The sequence below is a fragment of the Anguilla rostrata genome, chromosome 1 (assembly GCF_018555375.3).
Source record: "Anguilla rostrata isolate EN2019 chromosome 1, ASM1855537v3, whole genome shotgun sequence".
Taxonomy (NCBI): domain Eukaryota; kingdom Metazoa; phylum Chordata; class Actinopteri; order Anguilliformes; family Anguillidae; genus Anguilla; species Anguilla rostrata.
The window spans coordinates 30,970,605-30,992,043 of record NC_057933.1 but is presented as its reverse complement, the minus strand read 5'-3'; the positions used below and the strand labels follow the sequence as shown (position 1 = coordinate 30,992,043).

Here is a 21,439-nt window from a genome sequence, read left to right as displayed (position 1 = left end):
GCTGGTTACTGCCTGGCGATCGATGATCTATCTCATCGTATTGTGTGCACCGAACGTTCTAATTTTTTTAGTTCCGTGATTGTGTGATTCATCCTGAACTGACATAGTGACAGCGAAGTAAAATCTGTGAACAAGTAGCCTAAGTGCGTTGTATCGCTATACACAACACTTTAGCTGCTCTTGGCCAGTGCACTATTCACAAACGATGTTAAGGTTTCTTAAACGTTGAAAGAAGTCAGGTAGGCTAACATTATTTGATTGGAATGTTGAATATTGAATATTGACACACTGGTTGAAGTTCCAAATGATATAACCAACAGTTTTGTTTGATTAATATCGCATATTAATTAAACAAAACTGTTGGTTATGTCATTTGGAACTTCAACCAGTGTGTCAATATGACTCAATCCTGAAACATGATTATTGGATTCAGGCGAATAGATACACTCAACTTTGAATGACCATACAGAAACTACAAACTAGTTCTAATCCGTTTACTTCAGCTTACTTTATTGTAAACCACAGCCCTCTGCCCAGGCTAACTACCAGAACATCACCACCACCAGTGTCCATATTCAGTTATTTAGCCTAATGATTAATAATTATGCCTACTAGAATAGAATAGCTTTATTTTCCCAGCGGAAACAGATGACGTAGCCCACATGCAATAAATAAATAAACTATTTGCATATAGTCTAAATTACATTAAGAAATACAATAACATAAATAGCTTTTAGAGATTCTTCAAATACATATTGCAAATGAGAAAATAAGAATTATATTAAGGAAATTCTAATAAAGGGGTGCACAACAAGGCCCCGTTGTTTCAGCATTTTGTGTCAATTTCTGCGCTTAATTATTTAATTGGCTTAATTGTAATTTGATCTGACATTTATATAAGCATTAGCTATAGCCACAGCCTGTAAGTGTATCCTGAATATTTTATTGTCCTACTGTCTACACAAGTGAACCAGTGTAGTTTATAGAGCTATCAGAAAACTAAAGCTAAGGTAGGCCTAGTTGGTTGCCCTGTTGCCTCCCTGATATGGCAGTGTTTTGAAAACCTTGGACCCTCCACTCTTCAGATATGGTGCCACTTATATCAAATAAGAATCAGAAAATGTGGCTGTGCTTGCAAAATGGTCTGAAAATGAAACTGATGAAAGATTGACCATGTCCTCAGTTTATAACCAAATATTATATGAACTTATAAGTATTACGTATTTTGCAAGTCAAAAGCCCTTTGTAACTTGGGTGCAAATTGAAAAATGGAAAGTGGTATAATAAAACTCTAAACAATGATTTATGTACATTAAAAAATATAAATTCAGACTTATCCAAATCTGATTTTTTCTTGCAGCATATGAGGTGGAATCATGTGAAAAGCTACATGATATCAAAATTTGCCAGATAAGTACACATGCACTGACCAATGTCACGGTGAAATTCCTTTTAAGATTAATGAATTGCCAAAAAATCCAGGTAGTGATATGCCTAATATTATATCACCAGATGATCTAGATTTAATTAAAAGTGGAAGATGGTTAAATGACCAAATAATTGATTCATACTTGGACCTCCTGAAAAAAAACTTAAGAGAGAATTATGTATTCATGGTCCCTTCAACGTTTGTCAGCCAGAACTTGAATTGTTCATTTTGTGAAAATATAGAGGTTCTCCCAAACATTTCTAAAAGTCACAGAAACTGGTGGTGCTTTGAAAACATTATAATTCCTTTAAATATTAGATCTACTCATTGGGCTGTGATAATCATTGAAATGCAAAACATAAAAGACAAAGAAAATAATATTACCAATGAAGTGAAAATTCTTGATTCATTAAAAACATATGGAAATTATATGATTACTTTGCTTTTCTCTCTTCAAAAATATTTGGCATTATTTTGCACAGTTGTGAAGTTATCACTAAATTATGAATTCTCCCACAACTGCCCACATTTCCACAAGCAACTAGATGCATGCAGCTGTGGATTGTATGTGTGCTTTTTCACAAAAATGTTTTTGTTTGGTCGGAATATTAACAAAATTTTCAACACAGATATGAGGACATATCTGCACTATGAATTAAGCCAACAAGTTTTGCCTTTGTAAGTCACACAAAAAATGTCACTACAAAAATTCTGTTCACTGATTATTGTTATTGCTTAATGTGAAGCCCAGTTGTACTTTACATCCTGTTACAAGTCCAGGTGTCCAATACTGGCTGTTTACTTCCATGAAATATATCATGACTAATGACTATGTGTGTCATATTCTGAATTCATAAAGAGATTTTAATTCATTCAAGACTGTTTGACTCGTATGCATTCAACAGTACTAGCAGAAGATAGGAATACACTATTTGCTGATAAATTGCATGGTTAAACCCCAGCCACATTTTCTGTGACGCTTATTTGATATAAGTGGCACCATATCTGAAGAGTGGAGGGTCCAAGGTTTTCGAAACACACCCGTATCATTGAGACAATATGTCCAGGGGAGGCAGCAGAGCCTGATATAGAGGGTATGCACATGACGTCACCGCAGGCGAAAGTTCTGCGGTTACACCCACTGAGTGGCAGAAAAACTATGAGTGACAGCGTTAGCATTCAGCTTGAATGCCGCGAAGACACAAAAAAACATCTAAAATGCTAAAGAGCTGTTGTGCGATTGACTGTACAAATAGATTCAATAAGAAATCGGAGCTATCTTTTTACAGACTGCCGAAGGCTAAATGTATCTTTATTTGGTTTTTAAACTATTTACATTTAAAACTCGAATCCTTTTAAAAGGCAAAAAGGAACAAGGCACATTTAAACACAGTCAGTTCACCAAAATCACTCAATCACAACAGAACAACTACACAAGAAATGAAACCAAGTCTACAAAATAAGAAAACAGTCAAAGAAAGAAAAACACGGTTTTTTAATGTTTTCCCTGCACATTTGATCCTGCTTTTAACCAGAAACTCGTTTTAAGTAAAGCTTCACAAAATTGGAAAAAGACTGTAGGCTATATGCCGACCTGGGCCAATCGTTGGCAAATGAGTGTGGGAGGGAAAACGGGAACATAACTCAATCAGCATCTACAGTTACTTGTGGCACGTGGCAACCCACGGTACAGGTAAATTGTTTCATAAGGTCCATGTTGTCTTTGTCTGAGGCTACAGCAGGTGTGGGAAGGCGTTAGTAGAACTGCAAAGTAGAGCAAATCGATGGTGTTTTGTTCTGTGGAAACATTTTTTAAATATCAGAGGACACGTTATTTGTATGAAAAACGCAGACAAGGTTTGAGCAAATTTATTTTTATTAATTTATTGTTTATGATGCATAATAAAGAAGACAGATGAACACGGAATAACCGCGACGTTATACTACGGAATAACATTTTGGTATCCGCGATTTATCTAAGAATATCCCAGAATAGTCGTCTTTTCATTTTTCCCCCTTTTTTGGCGTTGAAAACTAAACAGGAAACGTTACTAAAATTGTTCTGTAAAACTCGTTTTCTTCCGTTCCGGTAGGATTTATGGTTGAGCTTAAAATAACATTAGCTTACTTTACTCCCAGTTTCTTAGTACTCGATAATGTTAAAATTGAGTTAACAGTGATATTAGTCTAAGTTATCGTTTATTATGGGAACAGCACTGTGTGAACGATGCGCTCAGTTGGTAGAAGACTTAAGTGCATATGTGCGAAGACTGTCCAGAGAAATAGTTGAAAAGATCAAAGAGTGTATCCAAGCCATTGCCCAGTGTTGTTGCATGAGGAGAAAGGGAAAAGGTACAATTCCGAGGACGTCTTATAAGCCCTTGGTTCAGGAGCATGAAAGGCTGGCGGCCCAGGAACTGGTGCAGCACTTGGGCTCAGGTAAGTTATGTTGGTAGAATAGGAGCCACACCGATAGACAGCAGCTGTAGGCTATTTGCGCTACTTCGTTGTTCCCGCAGTAGCGTACTCTCTTAAAACACCTTCTGTACACGTCGTGATCTAGTTGTTCGTTTAACAAAGAGTTATTAAAAAAGTATAGTTAAGCAACCCGTTTTTTATTTATCTGTTTCCTGTTCCCTATCGCTGAAGGCATTTGCAGTTTCTAAACTCATGAACATTTTCACAAAAACACTGACAGTGCTTTTAAAGGAATGCACCAGTTGTTGCCAAAAAGTAGGCCTATACAATGCATATGCTAGGGTAGAATATTTGTCATTAATGAACGGTAGGAAGAAGTCTCAACCTAAGCTGTTTTGGGTGGATTAAGGCCACAGATTTGGGTAAATACATTTGCTTGGTATTGATTCTGCAGTTTTGCTGATAAAGTCTGTTTTTGTCAGGTAGTGAATCTGTACTGCTTGGGAATGATTGTCTTCAAGCACTGAACACGTTGGCAGTGTCTGAGAATAATGAGCTACAACAGTCTGCTGCAGTTTACCTCCTACACCTCAGTGAACATTGTAAGTATGATTTTGGAGTGGAGTGCCCTCTAGTTCAAACCACACATTTTTGTTCAGGTTCAAGTCTGGCTGGGTTGTGGTTAGTTACCATTTTTTGGCTGATTTTGAGGTATGGTCTGGGATCATGGCCTTGCTGAAAGATACATTTGCGGCCTTTGTAGCAGAGGGAATCAAGTTTTTGCCCAAAATATCTCAATACTTGTAGGAGTTTATTATTCCATTGGTTAAAAAAAAGAGCCAGATGGCCAGTGTTTGAAAAAACATCCCAGTAACCCAAGGTCCTCCACCATGTTTCACTGTAGGTATGATGTTTTTGTCAATGTAAAGGTCCTACTGCCAAAACCAAACCCATTGCTGGTGTGTGGACAAAAAGCTCAATTTTGGTCTCATCTGGCCATAACACCCAATTTCAGTCAAAGTTCCTCTGGTTTCAAGACAAGCTTCTTACCCATTATACTACACTGCCACCCAGCTGCACTTGAATCCTCTAGGGAATTTTTGCCATTGTTCCTGTAGTTTTAATATTTTTAAATAGTTTTAACAGAGGAAAGTGGTATTTTTAGATTTTTGTTTGTAACCATCAAACAACCACCTGAATTGTGAAGGTAAACAAGCCTTTGTCTTTTTTTTTTGGAGAATTCTTTACCTTTCCCCAGGATGATGAATGACACATGGCCCCCAGGAAGATTGGCTGATTGCTATTGCTAATGAGGATCCTTACAATAAACAATATAGAATAAACATGGATTTTACATGCCGGTTACTGCTGTTTTTGACCCAGTGAAACAAGAATCCTTCAGAGGCCATAGTACAGTTATATGGGATTGAGATGAACTTTTAAAAAGTAGCGTGCTAACATTTGTTTTTGTTGGATTTTATTTTTTAAATCGGCCTAAGTATTGGGAAAAAATTATTGTTAAAATTTTCTCTGAGCAATTAATTAGTAAAAAAAATAAATAATAATTTTCGTTTTTTAGCATACAATATAGCTCAATACCTGTCTTGTTTATTTGTCACAGCTTAATTTGCCAGTTTTTATTAAGGTGTTAATAAAGTTGGAGGACATTACTTTCGGTTACACTCCTTTTTTATACAAGCAGCAGTGTGAAAAACCGGTAAAAGAATTTACCCTGTTGTGATAGTATATGGAGTTGTTATATGTTCTGCTTTGACAAAACGATTGTACGTTCCTGTTATATTTACAAGACCTGTGTTGATGTATGTGAGGATACCTCCCTTTGAGAGGTGTTACCGACTACCTGGAATTAGTGAGCACATTCAAATCAGTTGGTTTGCATTGTTTCCCACACTGGTTAGTCCTGCGCATTTATCTGTTCTGAGGTAATGATATGCTTGGCAGCGGTTAAACGGCCAGTTTTATGAAAATTTCAATGTTCTTTTCAAAAGAACAAGGGGTCAGTTGGGCTTCTGAAACAAAGCTGGTTCCTGCATGTCTTTTGCATAAACTGATGTAGACGGACGACAAACTGAAATAAAATTAAACTGGACGATGGAGATAAACAATTGTAAATTGAAGGTATAGCATAGCACACATAGCATTCCTCACTATTGTGTTTCCTGTTACTGGTTGCAGTGCCAACTGCTTTGCCCTCTGAGTTCTTGGAGCCATACCCAGCCCTGCTGCGCTCATGTGATGTGGAAGTGCAGAGGACAACATCTCTGTCTTTGGTCAACTTGCTGGTGGACCACAATGGTGAGAGTCATTGTACCGAGAAGACCTCTCGACAACCATTATTGCTGTTGTTCGGTTTTTTTATTTTTATTTTTATTTTTTGTATTAGTTGATGGCAATACTGGTCGTGGTCTTATGCATTTTGTAATCGTTTTGTTTGCCAAGTAGAGTGGTTCACAATACCGTGGGTTGTGGGAGGGGTTGAGGTGAGTTGCAATGTGATGCATGAAAGAAAATATACTCAGTTGATATTCACACCATGAATATTCCAGTATATCATCAGAAACTTATGTAAGTATCTTTCATTGCACACAATAACTGTCTAGGTTAATGGAAAACATACACTAAAACTGAAATAATACTTTTTAAATCCACAAAAAGTAAAATGTTGTAGTATCATAATATAGACGGCAGATTTTTTGTGTATTATCTCTTTCTCCCTTCCTGTTCTAGAGGTGGGGTTAGGGTGTTAAAATCAATAAATTGTTCACAAAAATATTATTTTCCATATTTGAACATAATGTATGTCAGCTACATTTTAAATAGGGTAAATGTATTTAGTTATGGGTCATGGGCTCAGCAAGTTCCGGGACCCTGGCTTAGTGTACACATTATCAGGGGATATTTGCAGTGCCAGAAGTTTCACAACTGTTGTATTCCGTCACCCATTGCTGTGGCTGTATTGTTTTGTTTGGAGCATTTAAAGTACTTTGCTTCAGGGTACACCGAGGATTTGAATGGATGTACCTTTCTTGCTGATTCCTGAGCTGTAGCCAATGCTCATTTTAAATTGGGCTCTCAAAACTGGCTGAGTTAAGAGAATAATAAACTCGATTGAGTGGTTGAGAGCAGTTGTGCTTCAGGGCACAAATGTGTTTTTCTTCCAAATCTGGTCGTCATTACCATGTTTTGCTGTACTGTCATCGATTGTGTAGGGCACATCGGTGACATCGTCACATGGCAGTCACTGAGCCGGAGCCCTTTTTCACTTGAAGTTAACAATGTTAATGTTCTGTGTGGTATTACTTTAATGTAAATGCCCGCCATTTGTACTTCATCTTATAGTTCGACCATGTCTATGCATATTCATTGGTATGTAAATCGTGCTTTTGTCTCTTTCAGTTAACAAAGAACTGATAGTAGAGATGGGGACGATGGAGCCAATTCTTGACTTGCTGGAGTCTGGAGATTTGACTGTCCAGTGCAACTCCTGCGCATGTGTGGCTATGCTGGCAACCTCAGGTCTGTACCTCAAGAGTGACATGTTCTTAAGGTGAAGCAAATCCACAATGAGCTCTGTATATTCAGCTTTTTCATACCTTGCTTCTCAGTTGGCCATTTTAACATTCAGTGGGACAATCTAGTACCAAACACTTGGTCTTTAAACACGCTAGCTGTGTGGGTAAATTCAGACATGAGGAAATGCAGTCACTAGAAGTGTGGTGCTTAAGCGGTGTTTGAAGAATGTAGTCACGGTTTAGGAACTGTGATCTGTGTCAATGGAGAGTGCTTCACATAAGTACAAACTACATGCATACTGTTAATGTCTAAGAAATTAATTTAGAAATTTCTGCATGTTTTTTTAACCTTGGATTGTCCCACAGACATATAAGAATCATTTCTACAAGTGAGACCTGGTTCAACTGCAACACCTGTGGGGGTATTTCACAAAGCAGGATTACTGAGTTAGCTGGATAATTGAGTAAAACCCAGAACAGCTCTTTTTGTTTCAGTCCATGTTCCAGATTTGTGAGTGTTGTGGGTTTTACTCTATGCAGTTATCCAGCCAACTCAATAATTCTGCTTCATGAAATACCCCCCTTGTCCGAATACGAATAAATGCTTAAGATATAAATCCATGCCACCTGTACATTCATGAGAAATGTCAAGCGTTACCCACCTGTACCTTGCTGATGAACAGGCTCACTCCTGTGCTGCTCATTCTTTAGGGAACACCATGACAGGGAATGTAGTACAGTATAGCAAAATAACTCTAAACTGGCCTTAACGCTATTGAGAGTGCAGCCGTTAGACAACTGGTGTTTTTTTGCACACATAATGGGAAGCTTTGTGCATGTTTTAGATGCCAACAGGGAAGCCATCATGTCAGGCGATGGGGTGCTGCGGATCCTGGTTCTGGCCAAGTCCTATGACCCCAGAATCCAACGGAATGCTGTCGGAGCCCTTCTGAACCTCACCAGGTCTGGTACGTTTAAAAGAAAATCTTCATGCTGCTGCGACTGTAACAGCATTCATTTTCATAAATAATACACACACAAATGGAGAACGTTTAGTCAAATACTGCTTCTACACTATGTAAGGTGTGAGACTGAGGGACTGCCGTGCATGTGGTGGCCAGGTTGTTGTTACAGTGGTATTGGTGGGCCAACAGAGGACGGTATTCCCTTTGGCCAAGTAGAAACACATTTTCAAGTGAGAACATTATGCTGCAGGTGGCACTGGCCTTGGCATTAGGGATATTATTTTTAAATCAATTAACAAAAATGTGAAATAAGAAAAATAAGTGCACTTAGTGTTGCTATTAAAAATAACAATTGCCTGGTTTGAATGATATTACAATTAAATTTTAGCATTACACATTATTATTATAATATTGTATAGTAAAGCTGATATCCCATTACCTTACATTACAATGGATTCTTCAGTATGTCTGGTATTTGGCACTGTTACATTAAAAATGTTCATTGTGTGTGGATCAAATTTAATGTGCAAACATTGTCATTCTGATGGATAACCAATTTGCCTAACTGAAAAACAAATTTTGAAAGGTTTTGTAAACGCAGGCATCTGGCGAGGTTCAAACTCTGGTCCTCAGGGGGAGAGGCTGCACTACCACTGCACTAAAGATGAATTAATCGTTAGCGAAGCAGTTAGTCATCCGCAAATCGCTACAATAGTCCCCACCAACCCCCAGGGCGTGCTCTCACGCCGGCATGTCACTCACAAGCTGCCACCCCTGTCAGGCACCGCCCTTTCCATTGTCACCCCGCCTCCACTTCTGACACCAGTATAATGGCAGGGATCTGGCAAGGCTTGGACACAGGTATCAATGGGGGAGAAGCAGCCACTCTAGCCTCTGCACTAAAGATGAATTCACCGTTAACAGTAATTGGGTAGCCTCAGGGGCATATCGCTACAATATAAATGTGCTGCCATTTGACCAATCAACTCTTCGGGAAATGCCATCGTCATTCCTGGAGGATCCCATGTAATTAATGAATAATTCATAGCAACGTGCAAAGAAAGTGTCTATTGACTGGTTTCATTACACAGCAGTGGTGATCAAACTTGACAAGAATGTTAGCATGTTGATTAACTTTATTGATCGTATGATGTAGCTATGGCAAGCCAAAAGCCATAAGCCCTCAAAACTGATTTTTAACATTACTAGTTCAATCAAGTTTTCAAAGTGAAAGCATTTAATTCTGAAAATTTCGGTGATACCCTTAATAAACGGCAAAAGTCTCAGCAGAAGATGGATTTAAATAATTAAATTGATATAATTCAGAATCGCCATTCGATGTAGCTGGACCTCTGTCGATGATACGCCAGGACATCCTTTGTTTCGTTTTTGCTCAGCAGCACAATGGCCCGGCTAAATTAAACCCTGTTTGTCTGCTGTATATAATGATGGCATTCATGACATCCATTAATCTGAACCAAATGTTTTACAAGAGTAGATGAGCAAGTATTTTCACATTTGGTTTACTTAGCCTCAAAACCTCATGGAATGGAAGTGGTGTGATAATGTGGAGTTTGGTGTGCTGGACCTTTAAATCAGGCCCTGACTTTGTGGTAAAAAATTGGCACTTGTAAAGAGTATGCGGTTTCCTGGGACAATCCGGTCACCCAATTCTCCCCCAGATGAAGTGGTTACATAAATCCCTCATTCACTTCAGAATTCTCTCACAAAATGGCTGCTGTGCATCACCTGGGATCACCTGAGTGCTATATATTGGTGATGGATGAGGGATAATCCCCCCCACCCACTCTTCAATATTTGGGGGTGTTTTTGTTATTGTCATTATAACAGAAACAATAGTTGGTCATGATAGGAGTCAAACTTTGAGATCTATTAAAGCTTACCACCAAGAGGAGTCACATCAGTATCCATACCGTTTATTACACATGCCTATTATCGTTGGTCTTTCTCACTCTTCTCAGAGAGAGTGGTGGGAGCTTTGTGTCAAGAGGGAGTTCTTCCTGTCCTTGCACTTTTACTGCAGTCAGCAGACGTGGAGGTCCAGGTAAAAAAAAAAAAAAAAAAGAATACATAAATAAAATGAACTGGCCTTTTTTTAAGCGACTAATTTGACATCAAAGCACCCAGACCCTTGACCTCTGTCAACTTTCAGTTCTACAGCTGCTCCGCCCTGAGAAACGTGGCTGCTGTGCAGGAGCATCACTCGAGCATGCTGGGAATTGGGGACCGCTTTCTCTTGAAGTCTCTGCTCTCCCTCCTGTCCTCTCCAGTGGAGAAGGTAGAGTACAGGAAGTGGCTCACATGGAGTACGGCCTGTGTGTATAATCCATCGATACTCAAATCCCATTAATCCAAATTTGACCCTGGTTTTCTTTTCTCACCGGTAATTAGCTGAACAATTAGTGCTACCGATTGGTCAGACTGTCCTCGGACCTGAGTCCCAGGTAAAGGGAGGGTGGAAAACCAGTAGTTCCTGGCCCTCGAGTGTGATATGAGTATTGGGTATATTCAATTGCCTCAGGATGGTAGCCTGATGAGTATGTGAAGTTAAATCCCCGAAAGAGGCTTGCTTCTTTAAAGCCTTCACTGGTGTCATTTCCCCTACAGTTGTCAGTTAATCGGAAACAGAGTGTTAGTCTTGAGAAATTTACATTGAGTTAGTGGTGCTGATTTGATTTGATGGTAAAACGCCTAACACGTTGGTAAAGTCCATAGCAATGTAGAACACAAGGTTTTTTGTTTGTTTTTTTTTTCCTCCAGATTTGCCTTCAAGTTCAATTGTTATTTTTTCAGGATTGATTGGATCAATATCTGAGATATAACAATATAGCCACCATATCAGCAACAGTACCTGGTTTCTGAATATACCAGTGGTTTTATTTTTGTTACTGTTAAAATGTTTAGCACACCATTTTCAGAGTATGCATTGATGTGTATTCCTTTTTTACAAAATAACTTCACATTGTGCTGTCTCTTTTAAAAAATAAAATAAAATAAATAAAAAAAGCAGGAGAAATTTTACTGCACATGCATGAACTCATTCATTCCAAACATCATTCTAAATTTCTAAGACTCAAATTTATTATTATTATTATTATTATGCTTTTAAACAAAATCAATGTGTAAGTTAGGAATATAATTTTTCTATATTTTATATTATGCTTTACCAGATTAGACAGACTTCAGAAGTTTGCCAATATCCATTAAGGTATTTGCCTTCCAATTTCCTCTTACATCCAATGTCTTTTTCCCTCCAGAATTCCTGCCAGGCCTGTCTGTGTCTCAGGAACCTTTCTGAGAATGGTAAAGTTGATTTATTTACTTCTCCGATCTCCTGCATATTGTATTACATTACCATGGATAGCCTACTTTTAGTTCAGTTGATGTTAAGGCCTAGAACATTTATAGATGGAATGTGTTGTATTTGTTGTGTTTTTATTAATAATACCCTTCAGTTCAAACACAGGAGGAACTGATGGCTCTAGGCTGTGTCCCCCCACTGACCACCATGCTGCGCTCTCCTGCTGTGGGGAAATCTGAGTCAGCCATCACCCTGCTCTCAGCACTGTCACAGCACCCCCCAAACAGGGTAAGACCCCACCCCCTCTATCACACCTCAGCCACACAGCGTAAGGCTGCATTCACACCAGCTCTGGCAATGCAGCACCTTGCCGCAGGGTTATGCAGCAGTGTGGGCGTGTCACTACATGGCCCATTTGTGTGATGTCATGTTGTGAACTTTAACCCCCCCCCCCCCCATTTCCTGTCCGCTAACTCAAAAAAAAAAAAAAAACATAAAAAATGGACAATAACCTAAACCGAAGGAAGCTTCTTGCTATTGTTATTTTGAAGCGTAGACTGCTAGCCAAACACAGACGTCGAAGCTGGGTACACAAAATAAACCAAGCGAGGACAACTGGGAGAGTATCATCGTTTGGTCTATGAACTCCATAGTGCTAGGTACAATAAACGAACATGCAAGAACTGCTAAATAGCGAATGTTTTATACAGCTTAATTCCGACGTTCAGAATTGATATTTAGCTAGTAATTATTGTTTCGGTACTCGTCCCATTACTGGTCAAATCACGATGACGATAATAAAATCAAATCTTAGGAAATGAATCGCGTCAGTAATTCATCTGACAGTTGCTCGGTAAACAGCGGACTGCTACATGGTAATTTAAACAACTTACGTGATTGGCCACTGCAGCGTGACGTCGGGTTGCGTTCCGGCAAAAGTTGATTCTGGTTCTACTTTCTTGCCGCAGGCCGCTGCGTTGTTTTTCGGCACCCCATGCGGTCCCCACTGCCGCAGACTAAACGTACTACCCCCATTCAAATGAATGGGAAGACTGCCGTTTTTTCCACATTGCCTGATCTGGTGTGAATCCAGCCTAAGACCCCACCCCTTCACTCACACTTCACCCAAACAGCGTAAGACCCCACCCCCTCTATCCACCTCACCTAAACAGAGTAAGACTCCACCCTCTCAGTCATAGCATAGCTCAGAATAAGACCCCACCCTCTAATCTCAAAGCAGATCACACTCAACCCCAACATGTTAAGGCCCAGGGAGTAGCTTTTTGGGGCGTGAGATGCTAAGGTAGGGCTAGGGTCAGGTCCCCCTCATTGTCACAAGCTTTGATCTCAGATTCTCTGTGCTTCAGGACGGGCTGGTGGAGGAGGGCCTTGTGCAGGCTGTAGATGAGCTGCTCCTCCTTCACAGTTCCAGAACAACCGTCCTCAGCCTTGGGGCTGTTACCGTAGCCAACCTGAGCACCACTCCCACTGGTCAACAGGTAACCCCACCCTAGTCCTGCCCCCATCGGGGCATTTGCTGCCAGCTTTTGTGAATTCACGAGGTGAGGGAACATTTTTTGGGTTCATTTTGGAATGCTCATGGGGTAAATGAACCTGGAACCTTGTAATCTAGGCTGTGATGGACAGCCACTGTGTGTCCAGGCTGTTGACGGCTCTGGACCCTACAAGCGCCACAGAAGGAGCCCGGATTTGCATAGCATCCTGTCTACACCACCTGACCTGTCTGGGTAAGAACCAAAAACTGATGAGAATATATTTTATTATTTTTTTTAAGCTTTTTTCCTTTCTCTTCTTCTCAATTTGCAATGCCCGATCATTATGAATGGGTGTTTGTCACAGAAGTCATGGGTGTCACGGATGCTATCATTTTTTCCTTTTTACAATTTTTTTATGGCAGTTTCATGACTTTGCCTGTTTTATGTCCAGCAGCTTTGGATGGTAACTGTCAACTGTAACTTATTAATTGGTGGTTAATTATAGTAGGTGGTTCATTGGGATAACAGGATGATGAAATAGGCCTGGGGTCCCTCATACTGATTGGATTTCCGCGTATAGTGGAAATATTCTTCTCCCATTTAAGGTGTCTAAGGTTCCTTGTGCTTCTTTCTCCCCGTTTAGAGTTGCTAAAGCCACACATTGCAGAAAAAATGACCGCCGAACATATCTCACATTTGGTGAGGTATGCCAGCCAGGAGGAAATTCCAGAGCTGTCCTTCCATGCTGCCTGCATCATCGGCGAACTGGGAATGAATGGTAATTCTAATGAGAATTGCAGTACAGAGAGAAACACTTTCTTCAGTATGTGGCAGTGTTCAGATTCACTGTGATGCTGAACTAATGTAGTACAATCCCGGACTACAAACTTGTCAATGATCGTGTGATGACATCTGTATGGGAAAAGTAATTAAATGGGTTATTAGAAATATCCATGATCCATGTAAATGTATGGAATTAAAGCATGAATGGAAATGACGCAGTATGGAAGCTGCTGGTAAATTTCCAGGCAATAGTGGCTCTGCTCCCTCTGAGGAATGCGAGTAACAGCTCATGCAGGAAAAGGACCATTTAAAGGTCAGTAGTCTACATACACGGGTTCATATATGAGTTCCCCAGGAATGGAAAAGGACACATTCTAAACTGATGCAACTGATGACCTTGTGCTTCTTTCTTCCATTTAGTCGCTCCCCTGCTGAGGCCCCGCTGTGACGCTGTCCTGGGATATCTGCTGCAGTTCCTCAAGAGCCCGGAAGTGAGGTTCCAGCAGCTCGCCATTGCCACTCTGAGCACTCTGAAGAATGGTCAGTAGTGGTCTTTTAATCAGACAAGTTCTTATTTAAGTTCTAGCCACTGAATGGTACATCCCTATTTAGCTACTTGCATAACTGAAAAAAGGTTGGGAGTGTTCTTTTTTTATTATATTTTTTTGGTAGCGCGTCCCCACTACATCGCTCAGTGGTAAGTCCCTGGTCAGTAGTATGCAGTCGTCTGGTGCCACGGCCACATGGCTCAGCTGGCAGAGTGAAGAGTGGCAACTGGCTGAATGCGCTTCAGACAACCTTTGTGCAGATGTGCTCTCTCCTGGATATGTGGAGGATGCATATAGTTATTCCACATATTCCACATGTTTAAAATTTGTTTCAGTTGTCTGCTGTCCATTTCAGGTTATTTTCATCAGCAGAAGTACTTTTCTAGTTTTGAACTTCATTACCCATCAGACTTCTGTGAAACGATGTCCAGTATTAATCAGTTGTATACATAGTAAACATTTCTATACCCATCCAGCCACTCTGCCTTTATGAGTTGCCTGTGTGATGAACTGCGTGGTGCCCTGTTGCAGATGAGTGTTTTGCGGCTGCTGTGTCTGGGAGCACAGTGCAGGAACAGCTGTGCCGGGTGCGGGCACAGACGGAGAAGACAAGCAAGCTGCTCAGTATGGTCTCACCCACTTCCCCCAGCACAGACCAACCCCCTTCAGCCCAGAGCCTGGACTAACCAGCAGTCGGAAAGGCCTAGCCCCACCCTCTTCTAAGGCCGGAAGCGAGTCGCCATTGGGTGAACTCCACTCCATGGGAAGAGGACTAGCCTACTATTGGACAAGCTTGAATTCTGTCAGCACATAAGCATTACTGTGTTTTACTGTTTGAAAGTTTGTTTGTTTTTTTCGGAAAATTAATTTGGGACTAAACTGATTCATGTGTTTTAGAGAGAAATTGTGCTATTTGTTTGTGTGTAACAAAAATAAACATTTTAATCCATCTTTACAAAGCTCACTGTGCACTGCATCGCAACTGTTCAATTGGGTTTCAGTTAACCAAGCATTATTTTTCAATTGCTTACATGTGAGTCTGGTCATTGCTGAAGTTTTTCCAAAAAGGGTAACAAATGAGCAAATGAAAGGCCCCGTTGCTTAACCCTTTCTCAAAGGAAAGGGTAGGAAATGCCAGATTGAAAGTTTTCAGCATATTCTATATAAATAGGCTGTCTAATTTTCTTTTAGCTCCGATCTAATAGCTGAAGTCACAGCTGAAATGAACAGGTATGTTCAAATGTGATACTTTGAAAAATGAGGTAAGGCTCTATTTTTTTCCCCAAGCAGTTTGTGTACTTTATAAACTATATAGATCAAACTGCTAAATCTTGCAGGTTGTTTCCATGTCTGAATAGTGCAATGAAAAACCAGACTATACATGAGAATAATCACAGCAGTTTTCCATGAAATAACTAGGCAGCGTGATTCATCTTCAAACAGTTCAATGGATTTCGCGTAGTTGTACAAACTTTTGTCTTAAAACAATACACTCCCAGGCACTGTTGAAGCATAGTGTTTATTATATAAAATCATAAAGCAAAAAAACTTATAGGGGAGACCCATCAGGTTTATTTGGACTATACGTGTCACAAAGCTGGAAGATTTTTTAAATTATCAGAGCTGAAAGATATACAAAACAGTTTTACACACAAGCCAGAAATGGAGACATGGAGACTTTACTAAATTGACTGACTTTATCTAAATTATGAAAAAAGTTGGCAAAAGCTTAGCTACCATACTGCCCAAACCTAGTTGCTTAAAAAAAAAATGTCTCCCCATTCAGTTACCTGCAAGACCCCATGCTCACTTAATCCAGCTGTCTGTTCATGAAAAAGGTGCCTAAAGCTTATGCAGACTTTGTTATAATTAAAGTATTTGGAAAAAAAAAAAAACATGTCTGATCTCTACGGGGCAGGCTACTCCTTCACATTGCTCTATATGAGTATTGCTTCATTCAGATATGTCAGCTATATGTGAATTTCAGGTTACTGATTACAGGGTCATTAGTTATTTCTCTGATGAAGTATACAGTGCCTTCTGTAATGTTTGGTACAAAGATACTTTTTTCTTGATTTGACTCTTATTAAATCATGTAATATACTGTATATGTAAGTTAAGTGAGAGGTTTTAGTATGCAGTACTGCTTCTGTTCAGTATTTAGAGTGCTGAAACTTTTAACAAGGGCATTGACGGTTGGAACCACTGGATTCAGAAAATAAGCTTATATTTAATTAACCCTCACTTCCCTGACAACATAGTCACATTTAGCACTGTTGCATATCCTTTGCGTGCAATGACTGCATGAAGTCTGTGACCAATAGGCATCACCAGATGCTAAGTATCTTCTTTGATGATGCTCTGCCAGACCTGTACTGCAGCCACCTTCAGCTCCTGCTTGTTTCGGGAGTTAGTTGCCTTAAGTTTTTGCTGCAGCATTTATAAAGTCCATGTTAAATTGGATTCAGATCAGGTGACTTGGCTTGTCAAGGATTTTCCAGTTTTGGCTTTGAAAAACTCCTTTGTTGCGTTTGCAGTATGTTTGGGATCATTGTCTTGCTCTATGATGAGTGCCATCCAATGAGTTTGGATGGCACCTCATCATAGGTGGGGGGGGGGAGGCGCTATGTATAAAAAGTGTTGTAATTTCTCCATGGTGAAACCAAAATGTAAAATTTACCCTTTAATGAAAGCTGTGAATCTGCCCTTTAACCACTTGTGTAATGTTTAATTATAAACCTAAAATTGTAGAGTGAAATCAAGAAAAAATATATTTTTCTCAAACATTATGGAGAGCATTAAATGAATAGATTGATATTTTTATTGTCAGACATACAGGTTTCATTCAACAATCCCCAATATACACTGCAATTAATTTCTAATTGTACTACATTCTGTAAGGCAAATGGCTGATAATATTTCTGCTTTAACTCTGTATCCATTTTCAATCCTTAACTTTCGAGTAAGTAAATGCACAGACCATACTTTGAGTGTTCAAAAAATGTTCAAATTATCAAGGCTGCACTGCCGCATGTTAAACATTTTGAAATTTGTGACACAACGTTGCCACATTTACAGAACAATAATTACATCTTTTAAGCGCCTTTGGAGGGGAACTGATGTTTTGGCTTTGTTGTGATCAATTTTTGTTCTGCTATGCCTCTGATGGGAGGTTCCCATGTTGGGTTTAAATGTAGGCTAATTAAAACCAGAAGTCAAAAACAAAAAAGCATTTTGCTATAAAGCTGTCAATCACCAATGATGTCTACTGACAGTCACGACCCTTGCTGGCTGCAGGGTGGAGTGATGTCACCCGTGCTGGGCCGTGGCCTCGACAGCAGGCTGCCTCCTGTAGGCCGTCACTGGAATCGCAACCTCCTTTCCGCTCATGTCCAGCTTGGGCAGGTTAGTAAAGTAATGCACAGAAATCCTGTTTTGCACTGGCTGCCAGTCTGCCACTGAGAACCTGGCAGGAAACCAATCACAGGAATTAAGAGTTTTTCTCAAAAATTCCAGCTGGGGCCCAGTGGTGGATTATGATCGGACTGAGGTGAGAAAAAACAATATATTTATTCAATACATATATTCCTGTATTGTCCATAGATATTAAAAAGAATATTTGATTGTCCTATTTGAACGTATGTGGGTTGGTCACAAAAAAAAAGGCCTGGAAAGTTAGGGAAGGAATAGTGCAGAGTGTGGGTGCACAACGTGGACAATACTGTGATATAGGACTAAAATCCAGAAGAAACTGTATATACACTGACAAATCAGGAGTTGAATTGTGAACTCCTGACCTAGACAATACCTACATTACAACCCTGGAGGGACCACAGTATCTTGTTTTTCAAGGTATTTTTAATAATAATAATGTTAAACTTAAAAAAGCACCTTTCACACATGAAAATACAGCTCAAACTGCTGCGCAATGTAGCACTAAAGAAAACCGATAATAAATGGCAATAAAGGCATTGGGTAACCAGTAATTGTTTGGCTAAACAATTCACACGCCTTGCTGTCCTGGCCTTAATGGGCTGCTGGTCGAAAGGGAACCACAAATACCAGAAAACCCTGAAGCCTTCCAGGACTTGACACTCCTTTCTCAAGCAATCTTACTTGTGTACATTAGTAATGAGCGATAGGCTACAGCCTCACCTTTCCCCAGCAGGGGGCAGTGTTGAGGAAAGGCTGTACTTCCCATTGCACATGGGGCCCTGAACCTCATGTGGCTGGGCCCAGGTAACTATCACAGAGGACCTTTTTGAGTCTGTGTCCAATTCTGCAGATGACAGACAGGACACACACCATGTAACATGAATATCATAAGGCCGCAGGAGCACTGGCCTCAGCCACTGTGAAGCTCTTTGTGATTTTTCAAATATATAAATGCATGTATATGCTACAGACATTTGATGAAATGGCACTATGAGTGTTGTTCTGGAGACAATGCAAGTACATTTTGCTAAACTGTGCAAAAGAGATAAAATAATAATCTTGTCATTAAATAACATTTTGATTTGACTTAAAGTTGAGATTTTTCAATAGGTCCAATGGCACAAAAATTTAGTACACAGTACTATTAGTACCTGGCTTCTGCTGAAGACACTCTCCACTATTGGGGATGGGTTTCTATGGAAAGAAAGAGGAGGGAGTGCTTTTATGAAAGAATATATGCTCCTGTAGTACTGTGAGAAACTCTGTTGCTTCGCTTACCTTCTCCACAGAATCGGCTTTGCGAGTTCGCTTCATGATCTCCTCCAGACGCTGTAGACGTGGAGACAATCACAGAAAAGATGCTGATCTCACAAGAATGTGATGAATTGCAAGGTCAGCATCTTAAAAGGAACCCTATTATGGTCTGTTGTGGTTTCCTGTTTCACAGGGGTATAAAATGGTGGTAACATACCAGTACATGTTAAATCTATGTCATCCATCACCAAAGGCAAAGAACAAACAAGCCAAGGGTTGTAAACCTTCACAAGTCGGGATAGTTACAAACAAAGTAAAAGTTAAATATATCGCTTTCTATTTCAATTTAAATAATTAAGAAGTTTAAAACCTCTGGAACAGTGGTGTCAACAGAAGAACACTAACATTGAAGAGAATGTTACACCTAAAATGAAATGTGTCGGTGGATCGTTGATGCGATGGCATTATTTTGTTGCTCTTGCAAAGGCCAATTGAACAATGAATTCCAGCAAGTGCCTAGACATTTTGTCAAAAAATCTGGCTCAGTCTGTCAGGAAGTTCAAACTTGGCCACATCTTTCAGTAATACAATGATCCACAATATACCTCCGAATCAACCAATAAATTCTTAACTGAGTGCAAAATTACAGTTTTGCAATGGCCATCTCAGTCTGCAGACTTGAATCTGATTGAAAAATCGTGGTTTGCATTTAAGAGTCCATAAGCACAGGCCAAATTCTCTATAGAATCTTGAAAGATTATGTATGGAGGAATGGCCAAAGATGACCTAGTATGCTCATCTCATAAAACCCTATACTGCAACAATCTTATGGAGGGTGCACCGCCGAGTACTGAAAACGGGTGGGAATGTTTGTGACACATTTTTTGGGGAATATATATATATATATATATATATATATATATATATATTCCGAAGAATGTTATTTTGGATGATTCCACTGAATCATTATTAATGTAGAATATTTTACATGTTTGAGAATCACAACAGCTCAATGCTTGTATTATTTATTGTATAGTCCTTTCTGTTCAATTATCAAGGGTGTGAATGAATTTTGTAGGGAACATTGTGGTCAGACAACAACCTTCCAGACAGGATATGTGTACAGGGAGTGTCAGTGCTCCGTGTAACTTATGTTCTCTGACAACTGATCAAGGATCATCTTATGACTATTACTTGAAACAATGTATAACTGGAATGTGGGTCAGAGCTTGGAAGCAGAATGTATTTACATCTACCTTTTTCCTCTCAGTTCGTTCTGCCTCCTCTTTCTGGAAGTGTCTCTCTCTCTCTAGCCTCAATTGTTCTGCCTCCTGCCTCTGATTTGCTTCCTCTTCTTCCCTCTGAAAAAATACCACAGGACAAACAAGGACTTCAATATCACATCTGTTCAAAAGCATGTCAGGTATACTTCAAATCCATTGAAAGTTTACTACCAGTTAAAATACTTTTGTTAAAAGATTTTGCACAGTAACTAATCAAAACTCATTGAAATTATTCTATGTTTAAAGTACTGTATGCATGACTGTATAAAAATGTATAAAAATGTTTTTTTGTTTCCAGAAAGACAGATACTATATGTGTCTACAGTACATACATACTATGAATTTACTTAGAACACTTTTTTAATTTTACATATTTTCACGTGTTTAATTTTCAAGAATTCTGTGTTTAGTATTCTCCACACAAAAACACTTCATTTAAAATACATTCAGGAGCGATCTCGTAGTTCCATTAGTATTAGTCATTTAACAAAACATTGAAAACCTGCAGGACAACTTAATATGACCATATGTGAGCCACCTCATGCTGAAAAGCTGTTCTCTTGTTCACACTGACTGCTCAGTACAAATAATAATTCCCTCTCCTTATGTCAACATCATCTGTAATGCAGAGCTGATTTTCTTCCCTTCCAGAAATGTTAATCTGTGCTTTATTGCAAATGACAATGCTAATGTTCCCTGTAGTTCTAAGCCAAATACATTTCATATCTGGTTTTCCTTTGACCCGTTTGGGGATTCCAGTGTGAGGTAACAAAGGAGTCTCACCTGCTTCTGGAGCCTTTCTGCCTCTTCTCTCTCCTTCTGCTTTCTTTCTTCCTCAGCATGCTTCTCCTCCTCTTCTCTCTTCCTCTGCTCTTCTGCCAAATGCTGGGCCTCTTCCTCTTGCCGTGCTCGCTTGACTGCCAACCTTTGTGCTGTCTCCTCCCTTGCATTCCTATAGTGCCGCAGCACCAAT

The 21,439-nt window shown here is 39.6% G+C and overlaps 1 protein-coding gene across 2 annotated transcripts; it reads left to right on the top strand.

The window, feature by feature from the left end:
- Positions 1–3,128: 3,128 nt before the first annotated feature.
- Positions 3,129–15,453, top strand: LOC135254286 (uncharacterized). Of its 2 annotated transcripts, none has more exons than XM_064334421.1 (14): positions 3,129–3,868; positions 4,330–4,449; positions 6,044–6,163; positions 7,274–7,384; positions 8,226–8,348; positions 10,328–10,410; positions 10,501–10,644; positions 11,624–11,669; positions 11,822–11,955; positions 13,035–13,166; positions 13,301–13,415; positions 13,807–13,941; positions 14,367–14,486; positions 15,026–15,453. In XM_064334421.1, the coding sequence occupies exons 1-14, from the start codon at positions 3,634–3,636 to the stop codon at positions 15,178–15,180; spliced, it is 1,773 nt and encodes a 590-aa protein (XP_064190491.1). In that variant the 5' UTR covers positions 3,129–3,633; the 3' UTR covers positions 15,181–15,453. The 2 variants fall into 2 exon arrangements, with proteins under 2 accessions (XP_064190491.1, XP_064190494.1); XM_064334424.1 differs by having other exon boundaries at positions 7,265–7,384; positions 10,519–10,644.
- The last annotated feature ends 5,986 nt before the right edge of the window (positions 15,454–21,439 follow it).

Excerpts from the sequence above, each read along its gene's own strand:
- LOC135254286 (XM_064334421.1), top strand. The coding sequence starts at position 3,634 with ATGGGAACAGCACTGTGTGAACGATGCGCTCAGTTGGTAGAAGACTTA. Across the intron at positions 3,869-4,329 it reads GGTGCAGCACTTGGGCTCAG|GTAGTGAATCTGTACTGCTT; the intron begins GTAAGTTATGTT and ends TGTTTTTGTCAG. Across the intron at positions 7,385-8,225 it reads GGCTATGCTGGCAACCTCAG|ATGCCAACAGGGAAGCCATC; the intron begins GTCTGTACCTCA and ends TGCATGTTTTAG.